This window comes from Myotis nattereri (assembly GCF_964212035.1).
Source record: "Myotis nattereri genome assembly, chromosome: 3".
Classification (NCBI taxonomy): domain Eukaryota; kingdom Metazoa; phylum Chordata; class Mammalia; order Chiroptera; family Vespertilionidae; genus Myotis; species Myotis nattereri.
Window position 1 is genome coordinate 137985853 of NC_138077.1, and position 27416 is coordinate 138013268.

The window sequence follows — 27416 nt, forward strand, 5'->3', positions numbered from 1 at the left end:
CATGGTAAACTAGTGGCCCAAATAATACGGGATTAGGATAGACAGGATGAGACTGTAGAAAGGAAGGAAAGCGTAAATACAGTGCCTTATGAATCTGACCCTAACATTAGACCATTTAGCATGCAGAAGAATTTGAGCTTTGGGACAGAGGCCATACTCTTGGGATACATGAACTTTTAAAGTTTGGAAGATTCATCCCCTTGACGTTCATCTGCCAGTCATTTATTTTTGCGCTTCATTAAGGAGGGGTCAGGATCAGGCTTCTAGCCATATCGGCTGTCTACCCTTTTTCCGTTTCTGTGGATTCTAGGGGCACTTTCAAAGCAATTTCTAAATTTTCTGAGTGCCTGTATTAGCTTCCTAGGGCTGCCGTAACAAATCACGGCAAACTGGGTGGCGCAAAGCAACAGGAGTTGATTGTCTCATAACTCCAGAGTCTGTATGTCTGAAATCAAGGTGTTAACGGGGCTGTGCTTCCCCTGCAGGCTGTAAGGGGGGATCCTTCCTGCTCCTTCCAGCTTCTGGTGTTGCCAGCAATTCTTAGCATTTCTTGGCTTATAGACGCATCACTCCAGTCTCTGCCTCTGTCATCCCATGACCCTCTCCCTGTGTGTTTTCTGTCCCTCTGTCTCTTCTCTTCTTCTAAGGATGCTAGTCATAGCGAATTTAAGACTCCAGTATGACAAGGTCTGCGAGGCATTGTTTCCAAAAATGGTTATGTTCTGAGGTTCTGGGGGAATACTATTTAGCTTAGTATAGCGGGTATTTTATTCCATTAGTAGACTGACTAGATCAAGTACAAGTTCTTCATTGGTATGTGTCTTCACGATGACGGTGGAATTTTTTATGGTATATGGACAAAATGAGAGCCAGGTGTCCGGGAATGGCGAGTGTGTTGAGAGAACACACTTGGAGTAGCAAGATCAAACGCTAGTTTATTAGTCACGTTTTAGTTTCTCATGTTCCAATGCAGAGGTTGGGAGCACCCTCAAGTGAGCTTCTGTGGGGAGGAAACACTGGGGCGGGGGGGCGTTAATAGGATGGCAGGGGCTCTCTGTTGGGTCCTGACTCAATTTACCAACATAGCTGCAAGACCCAGGAAGTGTAAGCGAAGGGAAGAGCTTGGGTGAATGTTTTGTAAGTCACCTGCATTCTGCCCTCTCTGTGGTCTATTTGGAGTGTCTGAACCCTCAGTTTACTCTGTCCTTGGCGCTCTGCTCAGAAGGGGGTCCATAGAGGCAGCCCTGGTGTGTTGAGGAAGGGACTGAAGCTTGCTTTCTTTTTGGTGCAGCTCTGCCAAACCTAAAACAGGCCTGGAGAACAAAGATTGCACACAGAAATGCCTTTGGGGCAAGGCACTTAACAATGAATGTGATTTGTAGGGAGTGTTGGGGCTTGCAGTCAACTGAAAATTGCTTGTCCCAGATTTGGACTCTGTGAAATTTGCAGGGCAAACAGGATGCATCTCCAATCTGGATGAACTCTGCAGACCCTGAGTTCACAGGCCCCTGCTTGATGGCAGCTGGCATTTGCTGGGCGCCTAGAAAACTAACATCAGAGGGGCTCCGGATCAGATTCTTAGGATTCTTGGGGCATGTATTCAGCCTCACTTTTAGAAAAGGCTGTCTAACGTAGGATTTGTGGAGTTTGCTTTACAAGCCGACCAGCTTTTCTTTTTATTGCAGGAGTTAGTCATCATGGGGATGCTTTGATCCAGTGATTCCATATGTTAAGTCAACTCTGGAATGTGGTCACACATTTAAAGACCAAACATAGCTTTTACTTGTTCAGCTCTACATTTAGCATCTATTTTGATGGTTGTCGTGTACTTTTCCCTCTGAAAATATTTTTGTAGTCTCTGGCAAAAAGCAGTAATGCTTGGCTACTACTTAGGTGAATTATTTTTTTTCTGCCCAGTTTTTCAATTTAAATTATCTTTGGCTTCTAGTAAAAGGGGGGATGGAAGATAAAATGATTACGGAATAGAAAGTTGTCCTGTCGCACTTACACCGGCAGTGCAGTCAGTGGGTGCAGCTTCAAGACCGACCTGGGGTTGGTGGGTTTGCCGAGGAGGGAAGGGCGAGAGGGGGAGGCTGTTGCTGTGAATCTGAAACAGCTCTGTCTTGGAAACATGGCTCTCCAGGTATCGCCAGCCACTTCCGTTTCTGAATCTGAGTGTGCCGAACTCTGGTGCAGGATTGCTGAGCGGGGGAAGGCAGAGTAGAGGGGCTAAGGATGAATACCGTGGAGACAGTCATCTGTCCTTGGCTGGATCTGCATGTACATTTCCTGTCTGCCATTGTCCCTCTTCGTCTTGCTCTGCCCATTTCAGAGAGTGTCGGAAGTTTCCAACCATTGGTGGTACTCCATGCTCATTCTACCTCCTTTGCTGAAAGACAGCGTGGCAGCACCCCTGCTCTCTGCCTACTACCCTGACTGCGTTGGCATGAGCCCCTCCTGCACCAGCACAAACCGCGCAGCCAGCGACGCCAGCCCCGGGAAGCTGGAGCACTCCAAGGCGGTCCCCTCTGTGCTGGGTGAGAGCTGGTCCTGGCACTCCCTGCTTCCCCCCCACACCCCCCTCAGCCCCTGGAAATGTGTAGGTGAGCAGAATGGAAGAGACTTAGTGTGTGCAGCAGGTGCTGTGAAGCACCTCATCACATCATAGATTTGGTTTTGCGTTGGATGTCATATCATTGTGTATATTGTGCAGTTAATTTTTCCCTCAGTCATCGGAAAGCCTGTAACCCTTGTTCAGGGATCGTTGTGTACAGAGTTTAATGCGTATGTTTTTGAAAGCTGGGTAAGTTGATGGTAATGCAAACTCTAACATTACCCGAAGAAATCTTTGGCTATCTGAGCATCCTTCTTTTTATTCTGAGCCTTTCTACTTCTAATTATGCCCTGGAGAATTTCAGCAGAATGATTCACGCTTGAAAAAAATTCAGAACTTTAGGTCAGGGCAGGCATGCTTGTCGGGCATGACTTTAAGATTCCACGTTGGAATTCTTTGTGTACAAGCAAGAATTCTAGATTTTCTGCCTGAACACTTTTTTCTTTTTCTATTTTCTTTTTTAATTGCCAACTTCGTTTTTGATGATGTGAAAAGGTTTTGACTTGGTGGCCCTGTCTTAAGGTTTTTAACTCTGGGCCCTCCAAAATGTAGCTGTGGTCGAAATGAAAGCAGAAGAGAAACAATTCCAGTGTTAGTTTAAGTGGGATGGAACGGGCACTCAAATTAGTGGGTTTGCACATTTGTGAAGGACAATTTGGCAGTGTGATCAACAACTTTCATCCTGCGAATGTATCCTAACTAAATGATCAAAGTAAGTTATAAAGTAAGTCCAAAGATTTTTGTGCAAAGAAATTTGGGTGGCATTGCTTATAATAGTGAATAATAGGATGAAGTTTCAATGCCCAGCATTAGTGGAATGATTAAATGATAAGAAAATATTATGTCCATTGAAGTCCAGGTTAATGACATGGAAAACTATTCTCAATGTCATAAGTTAAAAAAAATAAAGTTAGAAAATATAAAGTAGCATTTTTTTCTGGCTTTGTAAAAACAAATTTCTATAATATTAAAATTTTCCATTCAGAGACACAGCACTGGTAGTCTGTAAACCCCCTCTCAAAGATTATTAGGCGTTAGTGATTGCTATTTCCCCTGTGAACCTATTCATCTTATAATCAGAAAAATTCCAATAAAAGTTAAAATATTTTTCCATGGGGAGTTGGTGTTCAGTAGGTACAGAGTTTTTGAGTTTTGCAAGTTGTAAGAGTTTTGGAATCTGTTGTACAACAATATGGATATACTTAACTCTACTGAACTGTGCACTTAAACATGGCTAAGATGGTAACTTTTATAGTATGTGGGTGTTTTTTGTTGTTGTTGTTTTGTGTTTTTTTACCAGAATTACTGCTTTTAAAGAATTGTCCATACCATGGAAATTAAATTTGTGAAGAATGAGAGAAATATGTGTTTAATTTCCACATATGTTGTCTAACTGGAAGGAGGAAGCAGAAATACAGTAGGACAGACTTGGCTGTCCTTGTTGATTTGATAATGCGCTTTAATTCACCTGCATTTGGAGGTGACAGCGTGGAGCATTGGCCTGTTTGTGCTTCTGTCAGTCCCAGGCATGAACCGGTACTTCCAGCCTTTCTACCAGCCCAACGAGTGCGGCAAAGCCCTGTGCGTGCGGCCGGACGTGATGGAGCTGGATGAGCTCTACGAGTTCCCGGAGTACTCCCGCGACCCCACCATGTACCTGGCCTTGAGGAACCTCATCCTGGCCCTGTGGTACACTAACTGCAAAGTAAGTGCAGGGCATGGCAGCTCCAGCACGGGGACAGAGACTTCCCTTAAAAGAGAGGAGCCAGGCTACCTATGGATAGAACCTTTCGACCAGGCTTTCTCCACCTCGGAAGCGTTGAAAGTTTCGGGGGATAGCCTTTGTGAGAGGGGTTGTCCTGTGCATTATAGTATGTTTAGTTGCATCCTTGGCCTCTTCGCCCCCTAGATGCCAGAGCACCCCCAGTTGTGACAACCAAAAATGTCTCCAGCTATTGCCAAGGGGGGCAAAGTCTTTCCTCCCTGAGAACCACCACTTTAGACCATGCGTTGTCGGAATCTTAACTCTCTAGTGAGTGAGTGTAAGGTGCAAAGTTTGGTTCAAACAGTTCCAATGGCTACTCCAGGAGAAAAGGTGAAACACTGAAGACTGGATTAAACCATTGAGGGCAGGATATATATTCACCTCATTATCCTCAAACAACCTTTGCTCTCTGTTGGGACTGAATAAAAGTTAGGGATTTATACATACAGTACCAGCCTTGAAAGGGGTGAAGATACATTTTTGGTGTGTGGTATGTGTGGTGGAAATACAAGTATTTTTTTAAAAAAGAAAACACCACAAAGCCTTTTCTGACCCCAGTATTTTTCTGATTTATTAATTTCTTCTGCAATTATCAAGGGCTTCTCAGTGCAGATCATTTTGCAAGGCCACCAAGAAAGATATGCCCGCTCCACCCTAGTATTTCACTGGATTAGACTCCAGTATGAGGTGACCTGATTAAGTGATGGGTGTTAATGCCATTTATACAAATTATATCCAGGTGAGTATGCTGGGCAAGGTAGAATTAATTATTCATTTTGTCCCCAACAGGTTTGATACAGGTGCTCAATAAACATTTGCTGAACTGAACAAAATTGTGCTCAGAATTTCCTGTGAATAATTATAAAGATACAGTTTTTAGAAACAGCATCAGATTAATTTTTCTTCACATTTTAAAATTTGACTTTGAATTTTAACTTATACTGGGGACAAATCATATAGAAAAAAAATCCTGAACTTGTCAGCCTGGATCCATTTAAAATTTTTAAAAAATGTATTTTTATTGATTTCAGAGAGGGAGAGAGGGATAGAAACATCAATCATGAGAGAGAATCATTGATCGGCTGCCTCCTGCACACCCCACACTGGGGATCGAGGCTGCAACCCAGGCAAGTGCCCTGACAGAAAATTGAACTGAGACCTCCTGGTTCATAGGTCAATGCTCTATCACCAAGCCATGCTGGCTGGGCCCGTTTTCATTTTTAATGAGAAGAGTTTCTACCGTGGCCTTTGTTACATGGTTTATATAGTGTATATATTTACTACCTTAGTGGTAAAACACAAATGTTTGCAATAGAAGAATCAAAGACTTTGAAAGGATTGTTTTTAAATTTCATAAATACAAACAGTTTATCTTCTGAAGCAATGAAGGTCAGTGTTGTATGTGTTATTTTTGACTACTTCAAGTGTATAGTCATCTTCCTGTATTTCAAATGCTGGTGGAGCTGGGGGTTGGGGACAAGTAAAGGAGAGGCCAGGGGTAGGGACCCCCACTCCTACCTCCAGTGCGTGTTCTAACTTCACACCAGGCCCAGGCCGCATTACTCTGGGATCTTTGAAATGGATCAAGGCCTTGCCAAAGCTGGGCCAAGCAGCGAAAGGCAGTGCTGTCTTCTTTTTTCAAGTTTCTCAGTCAGTCCCCCCGATCAGTGATAAGAGTCCAACTTTTCCTGCTGCCAGTACAGAGAGCAGCCTGGGTTTCTACAGGGGCCTTTGTTACATTGTTTATTGAGTCAGGAATATGTTATTCGTTACATAGTCTGCCCCCATACTCCCTTAGCATCATTCTTAGCAAAGGGAAGCTAATGCGATAAGATACAAATTGTTATATCTGCCTTTTGTCCCTTCACCAGGCAAGCCTCCCTTTGATCTTATTTCTTCATGTTAAATAATGAATTTGAATGACCTTGAGAGTTTCCTTTTTTTTAAATCCTCACCCAAGGAGTGAAGATATTTTTTCTATTGATTTTTAGAGAGAGTGGAAAGGAGGGTGGGGGGAGAGAGAGAAATATTGATGTGACCCAGACACATGGATGGCTGCTTCCTGCACACACCCCAACAAGGGATGGGGATTGGACCAGCAACTCAGGAATGTGCCCTTGATCAGGAATCGAACCCACAACCCTGGGTGCCCAGGCCAGTGCTCTAAACACTGAGCCACACCAGCCAGGACCCTGATAGTTTCTTTTTATTGTGATAAAATACACACAACATAATATTTACCATTTAAATGATTCTAAAATGTATATTTCAGTGGCATTAAGTACATATATAATGTTATTTAGCCATGACCACTATCTAGTTCCAGAAATTTCCATCACCCATAGAGGCACCCACAGTCCTGAAGCAGAAACTCCCCATCCCTCCCTTCCCCCCAGCAGTCACTAATCCACTTTCTGTCTCTATAGATTTGCCTATTCTTGACATTTCATATAAATGGAATCTTACAACATGTGGCCTTCTGTAATGAGCTGCTTCACCTAGCATACTGTTTTCAAGGTCATGCCTGTTGTAGCATGGATCGGCACTTCAGTGTTTTTTATGGCTAACTAATATTCCCGGTGCGGATAAGCCACATTTGTTTCTGTTTAGCTGTTGATGAACATTTTTGTGGCTATTTGAACAGTGCTGCTTTGAACATCTGATTTCAGTTCCTGTGGGCATGTACCTGGGAGTGGAATCGCTGGGTCATGTGGTAATTCTCTGTTTAACTTTTTGAGGAACCAAGAGTTGCTTTTTGTTTGTTTGCCTTAACAGTTTGGTTTTATTTTCCAACACAGGAAGCTCTGACTCCTCATAAATGTATTCCTCACATCATCGTCCGGGGTCTCGTGCGCATTCGGTGCGTCCAGGAAGTGGAGAGGATACTTTATTTTATGACGAGAAAAGGTCTCATCAACACAGGCGTTCTCAGCGTGGGGACCGACCAGCGTCTTCTTCCTAAAGATTACCACAGTGTAGGTGACTAGCTCTAGCAGTACACCCCTCGGCCAGGATAAAGGCCAGTACGGTGCTGTTGAGGATACGAGCAGAAGTCACATTATCACCATAAAAGGTGTAAAATAAGCCTTGCTGGAGTATGTGTTTCTCTGGAGAGGATTCTGTTTCCCTGGACTGTAGAAAAGAGGAAGGGATTACTTAAGAAAAGTACTAAAGTATTTTCTTTAGGAAAATAACTTTCTGCTATGGGCATCAAAGAAATGTAGATGAACCAACATTTGCTTGGTAGTTAGTACCTTCCAGAACAGATAAAACAGCAACTGTTTTCATTGCTCTAATTAGATTTTTTTTTTAATTTATCTTTATTGTTGAAAGTATGACAGATGTCCCCTTTTTTTCCCTAGTGACACCCCCACCCCCGCAGGCCTTCACCGCACTATTGTCTGTGCCCATGAGTAATGCATATATGCATATAAATGCTTTGGTTAATCTATCTCTGCCCCCTCCTCTCTGAGATTTGTTTGTTCCATGCTTCTATGTCTGGATCTATTTTGTTCATCGGTATATTTTGTTCATTAGATTCCACATATGAGTGAGATCATGTGATACTTCTTTCTCTGACTGGCTTATTTCACTTAGCATAATATTTTTCTTTTCTTTTCTTTTTTTAAAGAAATCAGTCATCATTATTGGGGCTGGTCCAGCAGGATTAGCAGCTGCTAGGCAACTGCATAACTTTGGAATTAAGGTAAGATTTTTTGCTCATGGAGGTGGAAACAGATGGTTAACTGCTCCTCTGGTCCAGATTTTCTAAGACTTAGAAACCACTTCCTGATTTTAGCAAAGAATGCTGAGTACATGGTATCTTTATGTCTTTACACTTGATCCGAGAAAAGATACAAGATTTGAAATTGGTTTAATAAGAGAAAAGTAAAGGAAGATAAAAATTCCCACAGCTTTGGAGAGAGCTTAAGACTATTGAGCAACCCAGAAGAGATTTTAAGTTGGTATCAAAGTAGAAATTCCCGACAGGTTGTTACTGACATAATAGCAGGATCATTGGGAAAAATCCTTTATTCCTGCAATAGTCTGAGACAACAGATAGCAGTTTGGAAATTCACTGTTTCTCTTATAAAAGTTTCTGAAATACCCAGTTACATTTTCTTATGCAAATTAAAGGAACCTTTTGAATCTTATGTCTTGAGAAATAAAAATCTTTGCCTTTGGAAGCAAGATTGAATTACTTAATCCATGGTTGAGACAGGATAACATGACTTTTGAAGTACTGTACGCATTTGGGGTTGCCTGCTTCCCCGAGGTGGGACATTTTTTCTTTTTATCTGGTATTTTGCTTTATTCCAGTTGTTCAAAATTAGCCAAGATAGAAACTATTACAAAAACCATTTGTGCAGTTCAATGTCTAATTTGTATTAGACTCATTCAGATTAACCTTAGGTTTCTGTGGCTTCCTAAATCTGACACATATCTCCCTTTTAAAAACTTATTTTGCAGAGACGTTGGTTTTCACTTAAACCACGCCTGAAAATGAATTTGGTAAAATTGAGTTAGTCTCTTTGCTCTTCTCCATCTCGCTAAAAGAAATGACGACTTCTTTTTTCACAAAATCTTCTCTGAAGGAGGTTTCAGCTGTGCCTGAGAGAGGTTTTCCTCTTGTTTGAATGGAGGACCTAAGCCTTGAATTACATTGTGTTGCTGACAAAGCAGAAGTATCTGAGTTGGATTTATAGGATGCACGTTTGCATTTGCAAGTATTTTCTTAGACCTGTTAAGATACGGGGTTTTTTAATTGATTATTTATTTCAGTGTTAGATGTTGGGGCCAAAGTTTCTTGTTTGCTTTTATTTGGGAAACTCATAGATTATGTTACAGGGGAGGTTCTTACTATGCAGAGTCTTTGATGCTCAGCCTTCTTCTCACACTAAAAGGAAACTAGAAACCGATGGTTCTGTGTTAATCTAAAGAGAAGGAAGGTAGGGAGGGCAGAGCCACCAGCTGTAGCCTTTCTGGTTGGAGAAAATGAGGAATGTAGGGCTTCCAATATTCAGAGGATCTGTATTACTCTTCCCTTTCTCTCGCCAGGTGATGAGGGAGACCCCTCGGAGAGCACCCATCCTTCATGTTTAGGAAATAGATTCCTCTGAGTCACCAGAGAGATGGGTAACTCAGGGAACCTCAAGCAATTTGAAGGGGAGATTCTCGGGTCCCAGAGACTAAATGACTGGCCTTGCACTGACCAGGACTCACATGTTCAGTTACTGCACCCCAGGGCTGTGTAGTGTAGCACTGAGTCACAGGGCTGTCCCGCTGGGGAGCATCCTGATACCACCAGGATGAGAAAGTTGAAGGAGTTAAACAGCTTGGGTGTGGGACCAACCTGCTTAGGCCAAGCCCATAAGGTGACATGATTTTTTTTTTTTTTAAAACGTGAGTCATATCTTAGGGAAGTTAAGGTCTATTTTTTGCAACGTTAAATTAGGAATTCTGTCACATAAACACATTTCATAAGCCAACATCTCCTCTTGAACCTAGTTTCTAATAGTGCTTTTTAATTTATGGAATACTGTTTAGTAAAAGCTTTCCAGTGCGTTTCATGTGCTAATTCATCAGATCTTGTCGTTATGGGACTTGAGGGAATAATCTGAAGATTTCGCCAGCAGACCAACCACTCACTTACTCGTCATTAGAATCTGGGTTAGCAGCCACTTGGGCTTCTGTTTACACTGCTTTCTTTTCAAAGTCATTTCTCTAGTAATGTAGTAAAAACATTAACCAAGTATGGGACCTACTTAACTGTATTATTCTGCATTGATAGTAGTGCATTTGATATGACTATTCTATCTTACTTAGCTTCCCCAATTGTCTGTCTCTTTAGGTGACTGTGCTGGAAGCCAAAGACAGAATTGGAGGCCGCGTGTGGGATGATAAATCTTTTAAAGGCGTCATAGTGGGAAGAGGAGCCCAGATTGTCAATGGCTGTATTAACAACCCAGTAGCACTCATGTGTGAACAAGTGGGTTCCTTTAAGACTTGTATTGTAGATAAAGAAAGAAGAAATTCTCAGTTTGCTTCTGTGTAGTATTAATGTGCTTTTAAGTAATAGGTAACAGCTCCAGAAGAATTTCTTGCCCCTTTGTCTTCTCTGAAAAGTAAAGACAAGCGTAGTGCTGCCTCTGTGAGAAGGTGCTACCCAAGGACTTAGAATATTTTTTTCTTTCTCTAAGATCTTTAATTATATCTGTGTATTATTTGCAGGCCACTGGATTAGCTCATAGTTTTAGGGTTGCCAGATTAAGCAAATAATAATACAGAATTCCCAGTTAAATTCAGATAAATAAAAGTACTTTTTTAGTATAAGTATGTCCCAGCTATGACATGGGGTATTTTGCATGCAATACTTAGAACATACTTATACTAACAAAAAAATAAAAAAATTATATGTTGTTTATCTGAGAGCTTTAACTGGACATCCTACCTTTTACTGGGCATCCCTGCATAGTTTCTTTGAAGACCTGGTAGGTCCAAGGTTTTTCCTAAAATATTTATCGACAGTAAATTCAATCCCAACCTCTGAGTGTTTGTGTGTTTGTGTGCTCATTACATGAGAGTCCATAGAGGAGGTAGGATGTCAGAGTGAAGAGAGGCAGTGCCCAGCTGCAGCCCCAGCAGCATTGATAAACCTTGGCCAGCAAGCTGGAGAGTGCCTGGCACAGAAGCTATTGCTGTTGCCCTCACATTCTCATAGACTTCATGCTATTCTTTTTTCACTGCCTGCCTTTGCTGCCACTTTCTGTTAAGCATGTTTAGCATTATCCTTGAGAGGTAGTAGGCTATTTTCTCCAGGAGAGCTCTGTCTAATTTCAGCTTAGAACCTGTACATATTTTTTCCAGGGAAAATTTTCACCTTCTTATTCTTATTATTTTTGAAGCTTGGCATCAGCATGCATAAATTTGGAGAAAGATGTGACTTAATTCAGGAAGGTGGAAGAATTACTGACCCCACTATTGACAAGCGCATGGATTTTCATTTTAATGCTCTCTTGGATGTTGTCTCTGAGTGGAGGAAGGATAAGACTCAGCTCCAAGATGTCCCTTTAGGAGGTATGGGGAGAATGGTGTTCTGATTGTTCCTCTGAGTCTCATTCTAACCCAGGGTGGTCAGCAGTAGTACCATTCATCCATGAGGTTGGTGATGCAATAAGGATAGTCTTTCAAAGCATTCATTTTGGACAAATGGGTTCTCCCAACTGGTCTACAGAGGGCGCAGAACTTCCGCAGGGACTTTTAGCTGCCTGTGTGTGCACCCACACAAATCTTACTTTATACAAAAGCTGGCGTTTAAAAAAAATGATGTGAATGTTTAATTTTCTATTCCCCAGAGATGCTTCCTTTTAAGCAAAGTGTGGTAAGCCCTATGTGAATAAAGAGTCACCACATAATGTCTTTTCTAGGTAAGAGTTTCTGTATGCCAGGGTTTCTTTTCCGTTTGGGGTCGGTAGGTTAAGTATATTTTGTTTAAGAATGCAAGAATGTGTAATTTAATAATTTTCACATTCTTTTTAAAAAAATAAGTTTTTATTGATTTCAGAGAGAGGAAGGGAAAGGGGAGAGACATAGAAACATCAATGATGAGAATCATTGATCAGCTGCCTCCCGTCATCCCCTACTGGGGATTGAGCCTGCAACCCAGGCATGTGCTGTGACTGGGAATCGAACGGTCACCTCCTTGTTCATGGGTCGACACTCAGCCACGGAGCCACGCCAGTTGGGCTCCTTCAAATTCCTTAGGCTTTGGCCCTGAATAGACAGTATTAATCACAATTCTTTAGAAAACTTGACTGTGTGTCATGACACATTTCCATGAAGGTACTAGCTGAGATTTTACTAAATTGCTGCTTAAGTTGATATTTATTTAACCTACAGTTTTATGACCTAGTGAATTCACTTGCCGTTTTTGGAAGCACTTCGGAGTTTCTTAAAGTACAAACATTTGAACTCAGTTTTTGGGATTTGTTATTCTGATTTATATTTTATTATTTTTTATTTAAATTCTTTATTGTTGAAAGCACTTAGAATGTTAATTTGCTTCAACTATATGTTTCTTTGTGAGGATTCTTAGTTCCTCATTCTGGTATCCGTCTCTGTTTGGGGTAAACTTTTCAGTAGCGGGGACAGGCTGTCCCCTGTTGTTTAGCCGCCCGCCCCACCCCCTGAGGCTGACCCGCACTGTGATCGCCCTGGGTGAGTGTTGATAGATAAACCATAACAGAATGTTTTCAGAAACTTACTGGGATCAACAGGGGTCTTTTCATTATATGCCATAGTGTCCAGACCAATGGTGAGTGGTTGAATTTTCTGGAATTGAGGATAGTTATTAGGCTGGCTTTCAGGGAGTTCTCAGAATTTGGTACTGCTTTTCACGTGTGTGGTGGTCGCTGGATGGCATTTTCTTTAAACTTCTTTCAGTGTCACCAAATAAAAACATAATAATACAGCTTTGTCTTGGCCTTACCTGAAGTAAGGGAGGGCCAGCAAAACTTAGTGTGTAAGTGGTTGTTTCATCTGATAATATATTTTTTGAAAAGCTTTAATAATGCACACACCTCTATATAAGGTTAGTTATATCCTGCTAGCAGCATCTCAGCTGTCTCAGATCTTTATTAGCACATAGCTGAAAAAAAAAATATAAATATTAAGGAGTTAGAGTTAATTTTACAAAGCATATTACTAAAGCTTTTAGATAGTATTTACATAAAAATTGCCTTAGACTTTTCTCAACCTATTTATACTTAATTTTATATATTGTTCCAACAATCTTGGTTCTTGGCCTATACAACACCTAAGAAAAATAGAAAGGGCAGGAGGCAGAAATGGGATTGCTACAAGATGGTTCTGAAAGTGATTACAAAAAACACCAAAAGCGCCCAGTGGTCTAGGTGCTATGGCACCCCCATATCACAGTCTAGTGGAAGAATGGAAATTTTAAATGAGAATCTTGAGTTGTCTAGAAAACAAAAAACTTGACTGATACTCAGTTCTGTTGCTAGTCAAGCAAGTTCACATGCCGTATAGAAGCTTTGTGTCTGCAGTGTGTGGGTTGGGTGGTCATCTTCCCAGGAAGGTTATGAAGAAGTGACCTGGCCTGAGATTCTTACAATTTGTCAGTCATGGGTCTCCCCCACTCCCCAGAAAGGAGTCTAGCCGGTCATTGGAATGGTCCCACAGCGCTGTGTGTGTGTGTAGTTGAAAGTTCCAGTTGAGTGGGATAGTTAAGTGCTGGGGTTAGATAACAAGACGCGGTTTCTGAGGCGTGGAGAGTCCGTACTGCTGGCCTGGGCGCGGGGCGGGGAGCGGGGGCTGTGGTGAGAGGCGAGTCCAGGCCCCGCAGGGCAGCCTTTGCCAGGAAGAGATGCTGCGGCAGGGCCTGTGAGTGGGCAGGTGGTGTTGCCGTGTTGGGAAAGACTAAAAACGTGCTGGCACAGTCTGGCTGTGGGTTTTGGATTTATTACACAGGCAACGAGAACCAGTAATTAAAGGCAAGGAGGCAGAGGGCTGACGTGATGGCAGTTCATGGTGGAGTTTTCTTATTGGGGAGAGAACATAGCCAGTGGCCAGTGCATCACAGATCCTCCAGTTGAGGCGAGATGTTGTAAAAACTTGACCTGAAGGTGATGGCAGTGCGACCAGGAAGGAGTGGGGATCCTCTCTGAGTGTCTGTCCTTCCATGCGCAGGGGGTGCTTTTCTGTTTCTTGGGCAAAAGAAGAAACAGCTTCTCAGCTAAGCAGAAATGAAACGTGGTTGGAGATCCAGAACCTGCATAGCTTTCTTCCCGGTTAAGATACGCTTTTACTTCCCGAGAGAAGCCCACCTTATCCAGATGTCCTTCCCCGGAGCCGGCTCGGGAAAGGGCTTGAGAAGTTTTGGGTTTTGCGGGCTGAAGGAGGTTGAGAGCAAACGATAAGGCATTAGAGAACGCTGCTGAAGCTGCTTTCTCTGCTTTGCTCCGTCCCCATTTCAGAGAAGATAGAGGAGATCTACAAAGCTTTTATCAAGGAGTCCGGCATCCACTTCAGTGACCTGGAAGAGCAGGTGCTTCAGTTCCACCTCAGCAACCTGGAGTACGCCTGTGGCAGCAACCTCCATCAGGTGGGTTTTATATCATCTCAATATCGAACCTGGGCTGCTTTGGGTAAACAGGAAACAATGGTTTTGCTGCAACAACAAAGATAAATTTTCTTTTAAAAAGTTCAAAAACCATTATTTCAGAACATATTAATGACCTCAGTGGTTTTGGGGAAAAAAATTATTTATTTTTTTAAAAAGTTGGAGAATCTTTTTTCCAATAATGCCCGTGAAGAAACTCAGTGTGTAACCCTAATACAGGGGGGCTGCTGGGCTGAAGTGGGGAGGGGCCCAGAGCCTTGTGCGTTCACCCCTCCTTTCGTGCCCCTCAGTGAGGCCCCGGGGCCATTTCTGTGGAACCCTGCATGGTCTGAAAACACTGCTTTCAAAAGACCAAAAAAGAGTATCCTTGCAGTTATGGTCAGTTTGTTTTGCTAAAATAAATTTAAACTTGCCTAATTTATTTAACTAACTGTGATTTCGATACTTAAATATTCAATATTTTGGATAGAGGCTCCCCAGATGGCCCCTGACCGAATGGTCCTCTTTGGGACCTCTTCATGTTCATTTGATTCTTCGTGGTGATTGGGATCGCACTGTTTTCCAAAATCATGCTGCATTTCAACCTCTATAGAGTTTCCATGTTGAAGACCTATAGTTGGTATATTTTTGTATGGAGTTGATCAAATGCAGTTTTACTCTCATAGAATTCTCCTTTTCTGGGGTTGTTGATTTTATTTTCATTAAGGAGTGGTACCCACACCCAAATCATGTCTATCTTTTGTAGCGTTCCTATGCATTGTTGAGCAATTTCCTTCCCCAACAGCTGGATTCACCTGGGTTGGTCTGTGTGTCCCCTCCCTCCTTCATGTTTTGCCTTATTCACGACAGCTCTGCCCTCCTATCTTAGGTGGCTTTTCCCATCTTGGAGTCCTTTCTTGTCCCTTCGGTGCAGCCTCAAGAGGAGGTGGGAACCCCTCTTCTGTTCCCAACCTCTCCTGTTGTTTCCCAGGTGTCTGCTCGCTCCTGGGACCACAACGAGTTCTTTGCCCAATTTGCTGGTGACCATACTCTCCTCACTCCTGGCTACTCCGTCATCATTGAAAAACTGGCTGAAGGACTGGATATTCGGCTCAAATCTCCAGTGAGTTTGACAGCATTGGGAGGCTCTGGTTTGGCCCTAGTTTTGGAGGATGTGAAGTTTGGGGCTTGTGGATGACACAGGAGACAGGTACTTGCTGTGACTGTCAACCGGTTCCTCCACGTATTTCTGTTAGTATCATTCATGTCAGTTGCGTAGTTGCTACTGTTTGGAAACAACAGTAGCACAGATCCATTTTCATTAATAATAAAGTGCTCAAGTTGCTTACAACATTCCTGACCCAAAGCAGTTATTTTTACTTTAAAGCTTTCCCTTCAAATCTTTGTCCCTGTGCATTTGTATTATACGTTGCAATCATAAAGGCAAATATTACACTACATTATGACAGTTTGCCACATTTTGACATAGTGTTTATGAATTTTAATGGCTGAGTGGTAGTTCCTTGAAATAGGCTGTAACTGTTGTTTTGGTCTCTGAATGCCAGGAAATGATTTCCCACAGCCTTGGAGATATAAACTCACATACTACGAGAACTGGAAAGCGTCCTGGGTCATATGGTTCCATCATGCTTTTCTGTTTTTCTTGAGCAGGTACAGAAGGTTGATTATTCTGGAGATGAAGTACAAGTTACCACGACAGATGGGACAGGGTATACAGCACAAAAGGTAAGTGCTAGAATTTCTCTAGGTGTTTTAGGGGCTTGGCAGTAAGGGAAAGATGTCTTTTCTATCAAGAAGTTGCTTTTGGCAACCTGCCTGGAGCCTTGTTTGATTTCTGAGGAGTTTTGTATGACCACTTAATGCAAATCCGATTTAACTAATCTAATACTGTATTAATTCATGTAGATAGAATTCTGATTAGTGTTTCTTAAAGTGGGTTCTGTGGTACATTAGTCCTGGAAATTGAACAAGAAAAATAAATTCTTTGGCCACATAAGTTTGGAAAGTATTACCTGCTACAGTCTAGTTTTAGGGTTAAATAGCATATTAAAGGTTCTAAAAAGTCCTGCATTCAAAAAAACCTATCGTACGTTAATTCAGTGTTTTCCAGGTTGGTAGGGCTTTTTGTAGTTGTTCTTTGTTTTATCATGGAACAATTTTTTTTTTTAAATCAAGAAAGATCTGTGTTTTCATTTTGAAACTGCAGTCGTACTTTTATATTATTTGAATTCTTTGTAAACCACTTATGTAGGTGGACAGTGAAAGGTGCTGCAATGTGATATGTGAAATCACAGCGCTCCCTGTAGTGTTGGAGGACAGAGTGCTTACTTGGAGTGGAGGGGGACTAATAAACCCATAAGTTTATTTAAATTTAGTTATGTCTTAAATGATTACCAAAAAGTATAATTGATAAACCATCACTAGTTCCTAGACTAGCTATGTTTTATAATTTTCAGTTATCTAAAAGTATTTCACAGTCCTTGATATTCATACAGAAATAAAGGATTGCGTGTCAAATGGAAAGACGAGGTCTGAGTCCGGGGGATGGGTCCTCATATGATTCCTGCCTTTACGTAGCTGGTAGTAGTGATGCTATATTTCTTGGGACTAATAGTGGTTTTCTGTCCTGGCTGCACATTAGAATCACCTGGAAAGTGTTTTAAAAGAAAGGCTGCAATGCCCGGCTGGCGTGGTTCAGTGGTTGAGCATCGACCTGTGAACTAGGAGGTCAGGGTTCAATTCCCGGTCTGGGCACATGCCCAGGTTGTGGGCTCCATCCCCAGTAGGGGGCAGCCAATCAGTGATTCTCATTATTGATGTTTCTATCTCTCCTTTCCTCTCTGAAATCAATAAAAAAAATACATATTTTTTTTAAAAAAGAAAGGCTGCAAAACCTCACTCTGCAGGAACTCTCACTGAATTGGTCTGGTCGTGTTTGTAATGCTCCCCAAGTGATTACAGCATGCAGCCAGAGTGGAGAACCCCCGGGCCACAGTGGCCTTATCTGTGAGCCCGGAGAGAATCAAGCTAATCTCTCAAGTTCTTCCTAGTGGTAATTAAAAAAAAATTCCTTTTTTAAAATTGCAAGTCAGCCAATAGTTCAGCCTCTGCTATTGCGTAACTTGGCCTTTTGGCACTCAGGATAACATGCTAATTAGACTCGCCCTGCTGGGTCCCCTCTGCTCACCCTGGTCAGGCAAGCTTGCTCAGCTTTCTTTGTGTCCTGACTCTCCAGGGATATTCGGGCATAGCTCCAGCCTGCCTTTCAAGGCCTGCTCTGAAGGTTGAAAGCAAATATTTATGGTTGTCAGCACACATCACACGGTCCCAGTTTATAAATGAAAGAGTTCCCACCCAACAGTGGGACACACTGATAAGCATTTGACAAACTCTAATTCAATCTAGGCTGCTTCCACTGCTGTCTAGCTTTATTCTTTACCAGGGTATGTTCATATCTTGTGCCTATTGGTTTACCCACGTTTCTGTGCTTTTGAAAGCTTTTTTGTTAAGAAAGCCTCCAGACCTTATATTCTTGTAGTTTTATTTATATATCCAGAAGAGTAGTTATGCTTTTATTTTTTGGTTACATGGTAGCTATTTTCTATAACCAGATTAAGGATAGAGTACATGTTTTTTACTTCTAAGATTTTCTGATTTTCTTGTGGCAGAAAACAGTGACAAAATCCCAGGAAGAACTCTGAATTTCCTGTGGAGTTTGGGGTTCAAGCCAAATACACTAAATCTTTGATGAAGGCCGTGGTAGATATAGTGCTTGGTATTCAGCTTCATTCCACTCCCATCTCCTGTTATCTTGCACTGTAGATGATGGAAAGTAAGCAAGTGACACACACACACACACACACACACACACACACCGTTTCCCAGACTCCTTTGCAGCTGAGGCTCTCAATAAGAAATGGTTCGGTCACACAGATGCCTGTATGATTTGGAAGGTATAGTCTGGCTTTTACTTCACTTCTGTACGCCATTTGAGACCCTGCAATAAATTGCTTCCTCCTTTAAAAAAAAATTTCATGTGGTTTTACATGATTATAATAATCCCTAGTGTTTGTGATGTGCTTTACCATTTATGAAGCATATTATTGATGTATATTGTAAGGGTTTTTGTTTGAAGCATGACCCCAGTCTGTTGAGGTTAGGAGGGCAGGTATTACCTGGGCCACACATTAGAAAGTGTCAGGAATGCCACACTGGTCTAGTTCTCCTCGTTCCACATTAGGTCCATTCTTGCAGCACTGCTTCTCAGGGTTGGGATCTGTGGACTCTTCTGAACCTGGGGTTATTGTAAATCATCAAGTCCTTTCTGCAGGTTCCTCCTTGTGGGTGCCACGTCTGCTCAGCCGTGCACCCTTGTGCGGTGAACAGCCTGCGAGCGAACATGGCAGCCCTTGGTCTTACGAGTATAACAACCTGGGATGTTGACTATCTCATGCCTGGCAGTAGAGAGGAATGTTCTGAATTTCCCTGGAAGTGCACCCACTGAGTTATAGTGGTACGAGGTCCAGTTGCTGCTTGTGTGTTAACTGTTAATTATTCCCCACAGGCGTTAGTCACTGTTCCACTGGCCTTGCTGCAGAAAGGCGCCCTTCAGTTTAACCCGCCGCTGTCAGACAAGAAGATGAAGGCCATCAACAGCTTAGGCGCAGGCATCATTGAAAAGGTGGTTACTTAAGCCTCAGAACCACAGAGATTAATGTCAGATGACAGGAGTTCCTTTGCTTTTGATATTGAGAAGTAGTTACTCATTTTTGAATCTAAGTAAAATTTGAAGCTTTCCTTTTCATTTGAATAATTGTTCCTGCAGAATACAAAAGGGCATTATGAAAACATAAGGAGAGTTGGCTGAGGTCTGTGAATTTTAACTTCAGGAGGATGAAGCTTGTTATTCATAATTCGAACTTGGTATATAAGTAAACAATTTTTTCTGCTTTCCACATCTGCCCTCCATTAATTAGCCCCCGTGAGGAGAAGGTTTTCCCCTCTGCCTTTAAAATCTCCTTCAGTAGAATCTGCCAGTGCTGCAGCAGGTACTGCAGACCTGTGAGGAGTCAGAATGTATCTTATGGACATAAGCCTCAAGGCCACGTCTTGGGGTGCTTTGCGTTTTAGAGTAGCCTAGAGACTTTGGGACATAAAAGGCCAGATGCCCATGGAAAGAAGAAAGGAGGTGGGAGAATGAAAGGGAGTAGTGAGGTTTTTTTGAACATAGTGTTAGTTAGGAGCCATAGGTTACTTCTTAGAGATTGCTGTACTTTTGTTTCAAGAAACACTTAGCCATCTTCCTCTTGCTCACTTTCCAGATTGCCTTGCAATTTCCTTACCGATTTTGGGACAGTAAAGTTCAAGGGGCGGACTTTTTCGGGCACGTTCCTCCTAGTGCCAGCAAGCGAGGGCTTTTTGCTGTATTCTATGACATGGATCCCCAGGTAAAGTTTTTGGTGAAGTGTGGTTTGAATTCCCTTATCAGTTTAAAATTTGCTGTGGTAAGTATTTACATCTCAAGCTCAGAAGCTAATGACACTGTGGATACTCTGGGTATTTGTTTATATTCTGGGAGGATACTTGGACTGGGGCGTTTTCCTGTAGGATAGGAGCCCCAATATCTGCCATATTGTCTCGAAGTACTAATGTTACTGCCTGCGAAATGAATTAGTCACTTGTGGAAACTGTTACTTCAGGCTGATGGGGAACTCCTCAGGGAGAGGCCATAACAGCACAGTAATGAGGGGCACTTGAAGAGCATTCTCCACAGGTCCCCCTGTGGTGCTGTGAAGGGTGAGATGTGACTGGCCCGGGTGAAGGCAGGTCTCGGTGCCAGTAGATATGATTGGTGGGGACCGAAAAGGGGAGGGCATGCCCACCACTTGAAAGGTAAGGTAGTGCTGATGTCAGGCAAAAGAATCCCAGTTGTTTCTTTTCTGTCTCCATTCCAAGAAACATCTTAAAGGGTTTCATATGGGAGTCCAGGGCAAATTTTCTTTAGCATTTGGGAAAGTTCTTTCCATTACCTTATCCATAGCCTTTCCTACACAACCTTCTTCCACTTCATCTAAAACAAGTTGGATTAAGGGAAAAGCCAAGAGAACCCTGAATTTGATACTTAACATTGCTTTTTGAGTCTCTTCAACAGGGAACAATAAAAAATGCATAGGTGAATAACGAGTGTTTGTGAGGAAAACACTGGTGACTAAAGGGATAGGGGACAGTAGGAAATAATGAAATTTAATGTGTGAGAGTGACGTCATTTCTTTAGAACTGTGCATTTTACCAAAGCAAAAGGTGTAAACTGCTTTTCCCTTTCGTGTGTCCAGAAGAAGCACAGCGTGTTGATGTCAGTGATTGCTGGGGAGGCGGTGGCCTCCCTGAGGAACCTGGACGACAAGCAGGTGCTGCAGCAGTGCATGGCCACGCTCCGGGAGCTGTTCAAGGAGCAGGTCGGAGACCCCTGCTCCCCAGAGCGGTGGAGCCAGAGCAAGCCATCGCTGCCAAGTGAAAGGAATCAAGGCAGTGGGCCCATTGTTCTCTTCCATAATCCAGCTTCCACCCAAGTTCTCCTGCATTAGTGTGCTAGGGCTGCCGTGGCAAAATACCACAGCCTGGTGGCTGAAGCAATAGAAGTTTATTTTCTGACCATTCTGGCAGCTAGATGTCCAAGATCAAGGTGCTGTCAGGTTTGGTTTTCTTGAGGCTTCTCTCTGTGACTGACAGATGGCCGCTTTCTGGCTGTGACCTCACATGGCTGCCTCTCTTTGTTGTCTGTGTCCTGATCTGTTGGTTTTGTTTTTTTTTTAAATTTTATTGATTTTTTACAGAGAGGAAAGGAGAGGGATAGAGTTAGAAACATCGATGAGAGAGAAACATCGATGAGAGAGAAACATTGATCAGCTGCCTCCTGCACACTCCCCACTGGGGATGTACCCGCAACCAAGGCACATGCCCCTGACCGGAATTGAACCTGGGACCCCTGAGTCTGCAGGCTGACACTCTATCCACTGAGCCAAACCAGTCAGGGCTGATCTGTTCTTAAGAGAACACCAGTCATGCTGGACTAAGGCCCACCCCAACGACCCAATTTTAACTTCTCATGACATCATTAAAGGCTCTTTCTCAAGTATAGTCACATTATAAAGTAGCGGGGATTAGGGTTTCAACATATGGATTTTAAGAGACACAAATGTAGCCCATAACAGGACCCAATCCCTCTCACACTATTGTCTTCCTTCCCTTTTCCCACACATCATGCACACCCCCTTTCTTTCCTAAGGATGTAAAAGGCTCAGAATTTCCCACAGATTCTGCATTTACCCAAACCCTAGCAGGCTTTGGTGACAACTTTCCTTTTAAAGGGACATGGTCCAAAATTTTCTTGCACCCCACATGTGTAGCTAGTCTCCTTTCTGTCTTCTCTCGAAGGAGCTCAAGATAGTTTTTATTTGCCACTTTACTAAATCTCAGTCTCTGGAGATTTATAAATGGCTTTTTTTTTTTTTTTCATATAAAGGAACAGAAGTCAAAAGAAGTGAAATGACTCAGAACTTACATAAATTAGAGAAAGAGAGGCACCAGGGTGTTACTTATTTTGCATGGTGTGATTATATTTCACAGTAGTTGCTAGCTGTGTGTCTTTGTCCTAAAATTTGTTTTCAAATTAGTTATTCAGATCTGAGGACACAGTGTCTATATAAATCTCTTTCATGGTGGTGCTTGTCAGAGGTCAGCCTACAAAATGATTTGAAACTTAGCGAGTGTGAAACAGATCCTTGGATAGCCGTCTGTGGAGGAGCCGGTTGGGAATTTCACCTTGAGGTCCTAGAACTCCAGTCTTTCCTTTCCTACTCTGAGCCAGAGACCCCTTTCCTTCCATCTCTGTAGCACAGGCCAGGCAGTGGGAAGGGAATGCCCAGACTCTTCGTCAGTGGTGATGGCCCCAGGTAGGTGGGGGGAATGTGTGTCTGGCAGAAGGATAAAGTGAAAAGTGAGGAGACGCAAATGGGGTTAGGTTGCAGAGCTGGGCAAGAGGTAGAGAATGGTGCACAGATACAGGGAAAGTCATAGTGGGGTCAGGGAACATACTGAGAACGGCTGTTTCAGAATGGCTACAAAGAGCTCAGCTTCTAATGGGAGGGAAGACTGTAAGTTTATGCTTGTGTAGCACCATGTCCAACTCACTTCTTGATCCCATTTTATGATTGCTTCACATCAACACAGGAAGTCCCAGATCCCACAAAGTATTTTGTCACTCGGTGGAGCACAGACCCCTGGATCCAGATGGCATACAGTTTTGTAAAGACAGGTGGGAGCGGTGAAGCCTACGACATCATTGCTGAAGAAATACAAGGAACCATCTTCTTTGCTGGCGAGGTGTGTATCATGATCCTGAACCCAATTCCTTTTATTTTGATTACTCTTCTAAAAACCTGTGTCAAATACTGTCAAGTCTTATGATGACAAACAACAAATGTCCTCTCAACATCCTCCTCAAAATCCCAGGGCAGTTTTTAACTCTTTCTGTTATATCTTCTGGAATTTATTTTATGTTTTAAAATATTTATATTGTCTCCTGATTTAACAAGTTAGACATTATCTCCTGACTTTCTGTCAGGTTAAAAGATTTAACCCATTTAATGTTTACGTGATGTGGCTAGGTAAATGTTGCTTATTGCCAAGTCAGGGTGTTCATTGATTCCATTCTTACACAGTCATTATAAGCCCTTTTTTTCATTAGCTTAATTTTTTTAACTTTAAATATGTTTTATTTTTCAATTATGGTTGACATACAATATATGTTAGCTACAGGTATATATACCAGGATTAGATATTACATAACTTACTAAATGATTCTGATGCATTTCTAACCCATTTGATACCATACAGTTACCAGAATATTATTGACTATATTCCCTATGCTGTAGTTTACATTCCCATGACTGTTCTGTAACTACCAATTTGTACTTCTTAATCCCTTCACCTTTTTCAGCCATTCCCAACCCCCCTCCCATCTGGCAACCATAAAAATGTTAACTATGAGTCTGTTTCTGTTCTGCTTGTTTATTTTATTAGATCAATTGTTGATAGATGTGTATTTATTGCCATTTTATTATTCATATTTTTAATCTTTTTTCTTCCTCTTCTTAAAGAAGACCCTTAAACATTGCATGTAATACTGGCTTGGTGGTGATGAACTCCTTTAGCTTTTTCTTGTCTGGAAAGCTCTTTATATGTCCTTTGATTCTAAATGATAGCTTTGCTGGGTAGAGTCATCTTGGTTGTAGATCCTTCTTTTCATCACTTTGAATATTTCTTGACACTCCCTTCTAGCCTGCAAAGTTTCTGTTGAGAAATCAGCTGACAGTCTGTGGGTGCTCCCTTGTAGTTACTGTTTTTCTCCTGTTGCTTTTAAGATTCTCTTTGTCTTTAACCTCTTGCATTTTACTGTTGTTTTTTAAATTTATCTTTATTGTTTGAAAGTATTACAGATGTGTTTGGGTGGTGCTTCAACATGGTCCAAAGTTGTCCACCAGGTGCAGTGGCTCTGGGGCCTCCCTGGAGGTGCAAGCCTAGGTCAGCCGCCTCTTGTATTCTGCTGGGGCCTCCAGCATAAGATACGAAATGATCAGAAAATTGCTGCTACTTGTGCTGGGCTTGGAGGTGTCCAGGTGAGGTCAAGCTGCTAACCAAGGCTGGCTGCTGCTAGTGTGCTGGGCCTGGGGCCACTAAACAAGAAGTATTGGGCACACCAAGGCAAGATGCTGCTTGTTTGAGAAATTTTAGGAAAGTCTGAAGTGCAAGTCAAGACAGCAATTTGTACAGAAAAGCCACTGGAAACAGCTTGGGTGGGCCTGCAAATTGGGTGGGGTAGGATCTCAGGGAATCACCAGGGCAGGGCCAACAGTGTGGGCCAGGTTGATGGAGACTCAGATATGGCGCCTGTCTGCCAGGTATCAGGGGAGGACTCAGAAAAGAAACACTTGCCTCTGCCAGCACTTCTGTTGGGGAGAAAGATGCCCCTTCAGTTCTCGCCCTAATGCCAAACAATTCAGTTCCTCCCTTTTGTCTGGTGCTTTTCAAGCTGCTGCCCTAGTGCTGGAGCTCAGAGGAAATGAGTCTGACTAAGTCTATGCCTGGGTCCTTTAAGAGGAACTGCCTGGTACTCCAGCAGCCTCTGTCTCTCAGCCACAGTCCCCATTGGTTTTTACTGCCAAACATTATGGGGACTTCTCTTCCTGGCACTGGAACCCTGGCCTGGGTGTGGGGTTGGGACCACTTGCTCCTGGGGAGAGTGGGGGGTACTTCCAAAGCCAAGATATTCTTCCCGATTTTTAGCTGCCACACATGGGTACAGGACCAAACCATTTGCATTTTCTCCCCTCCTGCCAATCTTCATGTGGCTTTTTTATATCGTTTGTTGTAGGAATTCTGTTCAGCTAGATTTCAGGTGGTTCTTAATGATGGTTGTTCTGTAATTTACAAGTAATTCTGATGTGGTTGTGGGAGGATACATTTACCTACACTACCATTTTGACTAGAAGCCCCTAATCCTAGCCTCCCACCCTTCAGTCATCTCTAAATCACAGTTGAATCTCTATGAGCTGGTGTTAGCCCTTTTTTTAAAAAACCCTGTTCCTGGCATCCTCATCCCTCTGCTCCCATCCGTGCTGGTTGATCTCTAGGCCCTCTGCAGAGCTGTCCTCCCGGGAACATCTCCTCCTGACCACTTTCCAGGGCTGGGGGTTTTAATTTTCTAGACCCCTCTCTTTTTATATATTGATTTTTAAAATTGTGATAAACTACACATAACCAAGTTAACTAAGAGTACGGCTAAATGACATTAAATACATTCACATTGCTATACAACCCTTACCACCATCCATATCCAGAACTTCTTCATCCTGCTGAAACTCTGTCCCCATTAAACAACTCCCCTCACCCCAGCCCCTGGCAGCTACCACTTTCTGCTTTATGGATTTTTTCAAGGAACATCACCATATAAGTGGAATCATACAGTATTTGTCCTTTTGTGACTGGCTTATTTCACTTAGCATAATGTCCTTAAGGTTCATCTGTGTTGTAGCATGTGTCAGAATGCCCTTTTTAAGACTAAATAATATTCCATTATATGTACATATCACATTTTCTTTTCCCATTAATCTGTCATGCACACTTGAGTTTCTTCCACCTTTTTTAAAAAAATTCTCTTATGAACAATGCTGCTGTGAACATGGTATACAGATATATCTTCAACAACCTTTCAGTTCTTTTGGATATTTACCCAGAAGAGGCATTCATTGCTGGATCATATACTAATTCTATTTTTAAGTTTTAGAACCATTGTAGTTTTCCACAGCAACTGTTTTACACTCGCACCAACAGGGCATAAGGAGTTCAAGTTTCTGCACATCCTCAACACCGCTTCGTTTTTTTGACAACTATCCTAATGTGAGCGATCTTTCTTGTTTTACTTCTGCTGAGAAATTATCTGCTGTTCTGATTTCCAGTCCTTTCTATGCATTTTTTGGACTCCTTGCATCTAGAAACTCTCTTCCTTCAGCCCTAGATTTTACTTTTGATTATTTTCTGCATTTTTTCTTTATTTCTGATCTTGTGTTACATATATTAGAACTCCTATGTTTATTTTGTTATTATTCATCTTTTTATTTTACTTTTGTGATGGGGATATTTGTCATCCAGTCTTTACACTGACTTAAAATTTTGGCATCTATGAGCACTTTATTGTTCTCAGATTATTCCTTTGTGGTAGTTTCTTCTAACTTGTTCCTTGCATGACTCCTCTGAGTTCCTATCTTATCTCCTTTAGCTGGTGCCTCCCACATGTCCAAATAGCCATTCCTTGCTCAGATTTCAGTGAGGCATTTTATTTTTTAAAATATTTTTTGTTGCCGAAACCGGTTTGGCTCAGTGGATGGAGCGTTGGCCTGCGGACTGAAGGGTCCCGGGTTCGATTCCGGTCAAGGGCATGTACCTGGGTTGCGGGCACATCCCCAGTGGGAGATGTGCAGGAGGCAGCTGGTCGATGTTTCTCTCTCATCGATGTTTCTAACTCTCTATCTCTCTCCCTTTCTCTCTGTGAAAAATCAATAAAATATATTTTTAAAAAAATATATTTTTTGTTGATTTTAGAGAGAGGGAGGGAGAATCATCGACGTGAAAGCAAAACATCAACTGGCTGCCTACTGCATGCCCACTACCAGGTACTGAGCCTGCAAACCTGGTATGTGCCTTGGAATTGAACTGACAACCTTTTGGTACACAGGACAACACCCAACTGAGCTCCACTGGCCAGGGCTTTGAGTCATTTAAAAAAAAAACAATCGAAAGCTCTAGCAAAGCTCATCAACTGGGGCTGAATCCCCAAATCAGTATCTATAGCTTTTCTGTGGGAACATGTAGGTGAAAGCTCAGCTCCTGGCATTCTGAGGGCCTGAAGCCTTAGTCATGAAGACTTCACTTAATCCCCCTTTTGTTTGGCACCTTACCTCTGCCCTCTCTCTGATACCCTGGGGGGTGTGGGGTATAGCAGGTGGCAGTGGGAAACCTGGGGAGGGGCCAGAATGCTCTTCATAGCGTTTAATTCCATTTTCACTTATGCCCAACCTCTCTGGCTCCATGGTTCCTGGTGCTCTCAGTGGCTGAGAATTTTTAAGGATTCTTTCGGGTGAATTGGCTTGCTTTTGTCATCACTTCATCCTCTCCTACCCCCCAAACTTGGCAAAGTGACTTCTCAGCACTCTTTTATCTGGTTTCATTCTTTGTATGTTATAGTTTGGAATTATCAAGATCTCTAGCTTCATCTACAATAGAGTTAGTGTTTTTACTTTTTCTGATGACTTTTAAATGATCACAAAAGACCATCATTT

At 42.4% G+C, this 27416-nt stretch overlaps 1 protein-coding gene across 1 annotated transcript in view; it reads left to right on the forward strand.

Moving 5' to 3' along the window:
- The window catches only part of KDM1B (lysine demethylase 1B), a 47667-nt gene that overhangs the window by 17181 nt on the left and 3070 nt on the right, over positions 1–27416 (forward strand). Inside the window, exons 7-19 of the mRNA XM_081088475.1 lie at positions 2333–2537; positions 4135–4319; positions 7178–7354; positions 8011–8085; positions 10231–10368; positions 11285–11456; positions 14375–14502; positions 15491–15622; positions 16171–16245; positions 19085–19201; positions 19842–19967; positions 20853–20975; positions 22750–22902. Coding sequence (XP_080944601.1) covers positions 2333–2537; positions 4135–4319; positions 7178–7354; positions 8011–8085; positions 10231–10368; positions 11285–11456; positions 14375–14502; positions 15491–15622; positions 16171–16245; positions 19085–19201; positions 19842–19967; positions 20853–20975; positions 22750–22902 — 1806 coding nt within the window. The remainder of the gene's footprint in view (positions 1–2332; positions 2538–4134; positions 4320–7177; positions 7355–8010; positions 8086–10230; positions 10369–11284; positions 11457–14374; positions 14503–15490; positions 15623–16170; positions 16246–19084; positions 19202–19841; positions 19968–20852; positions 20976–22749; positions 22903–27416) is intronic.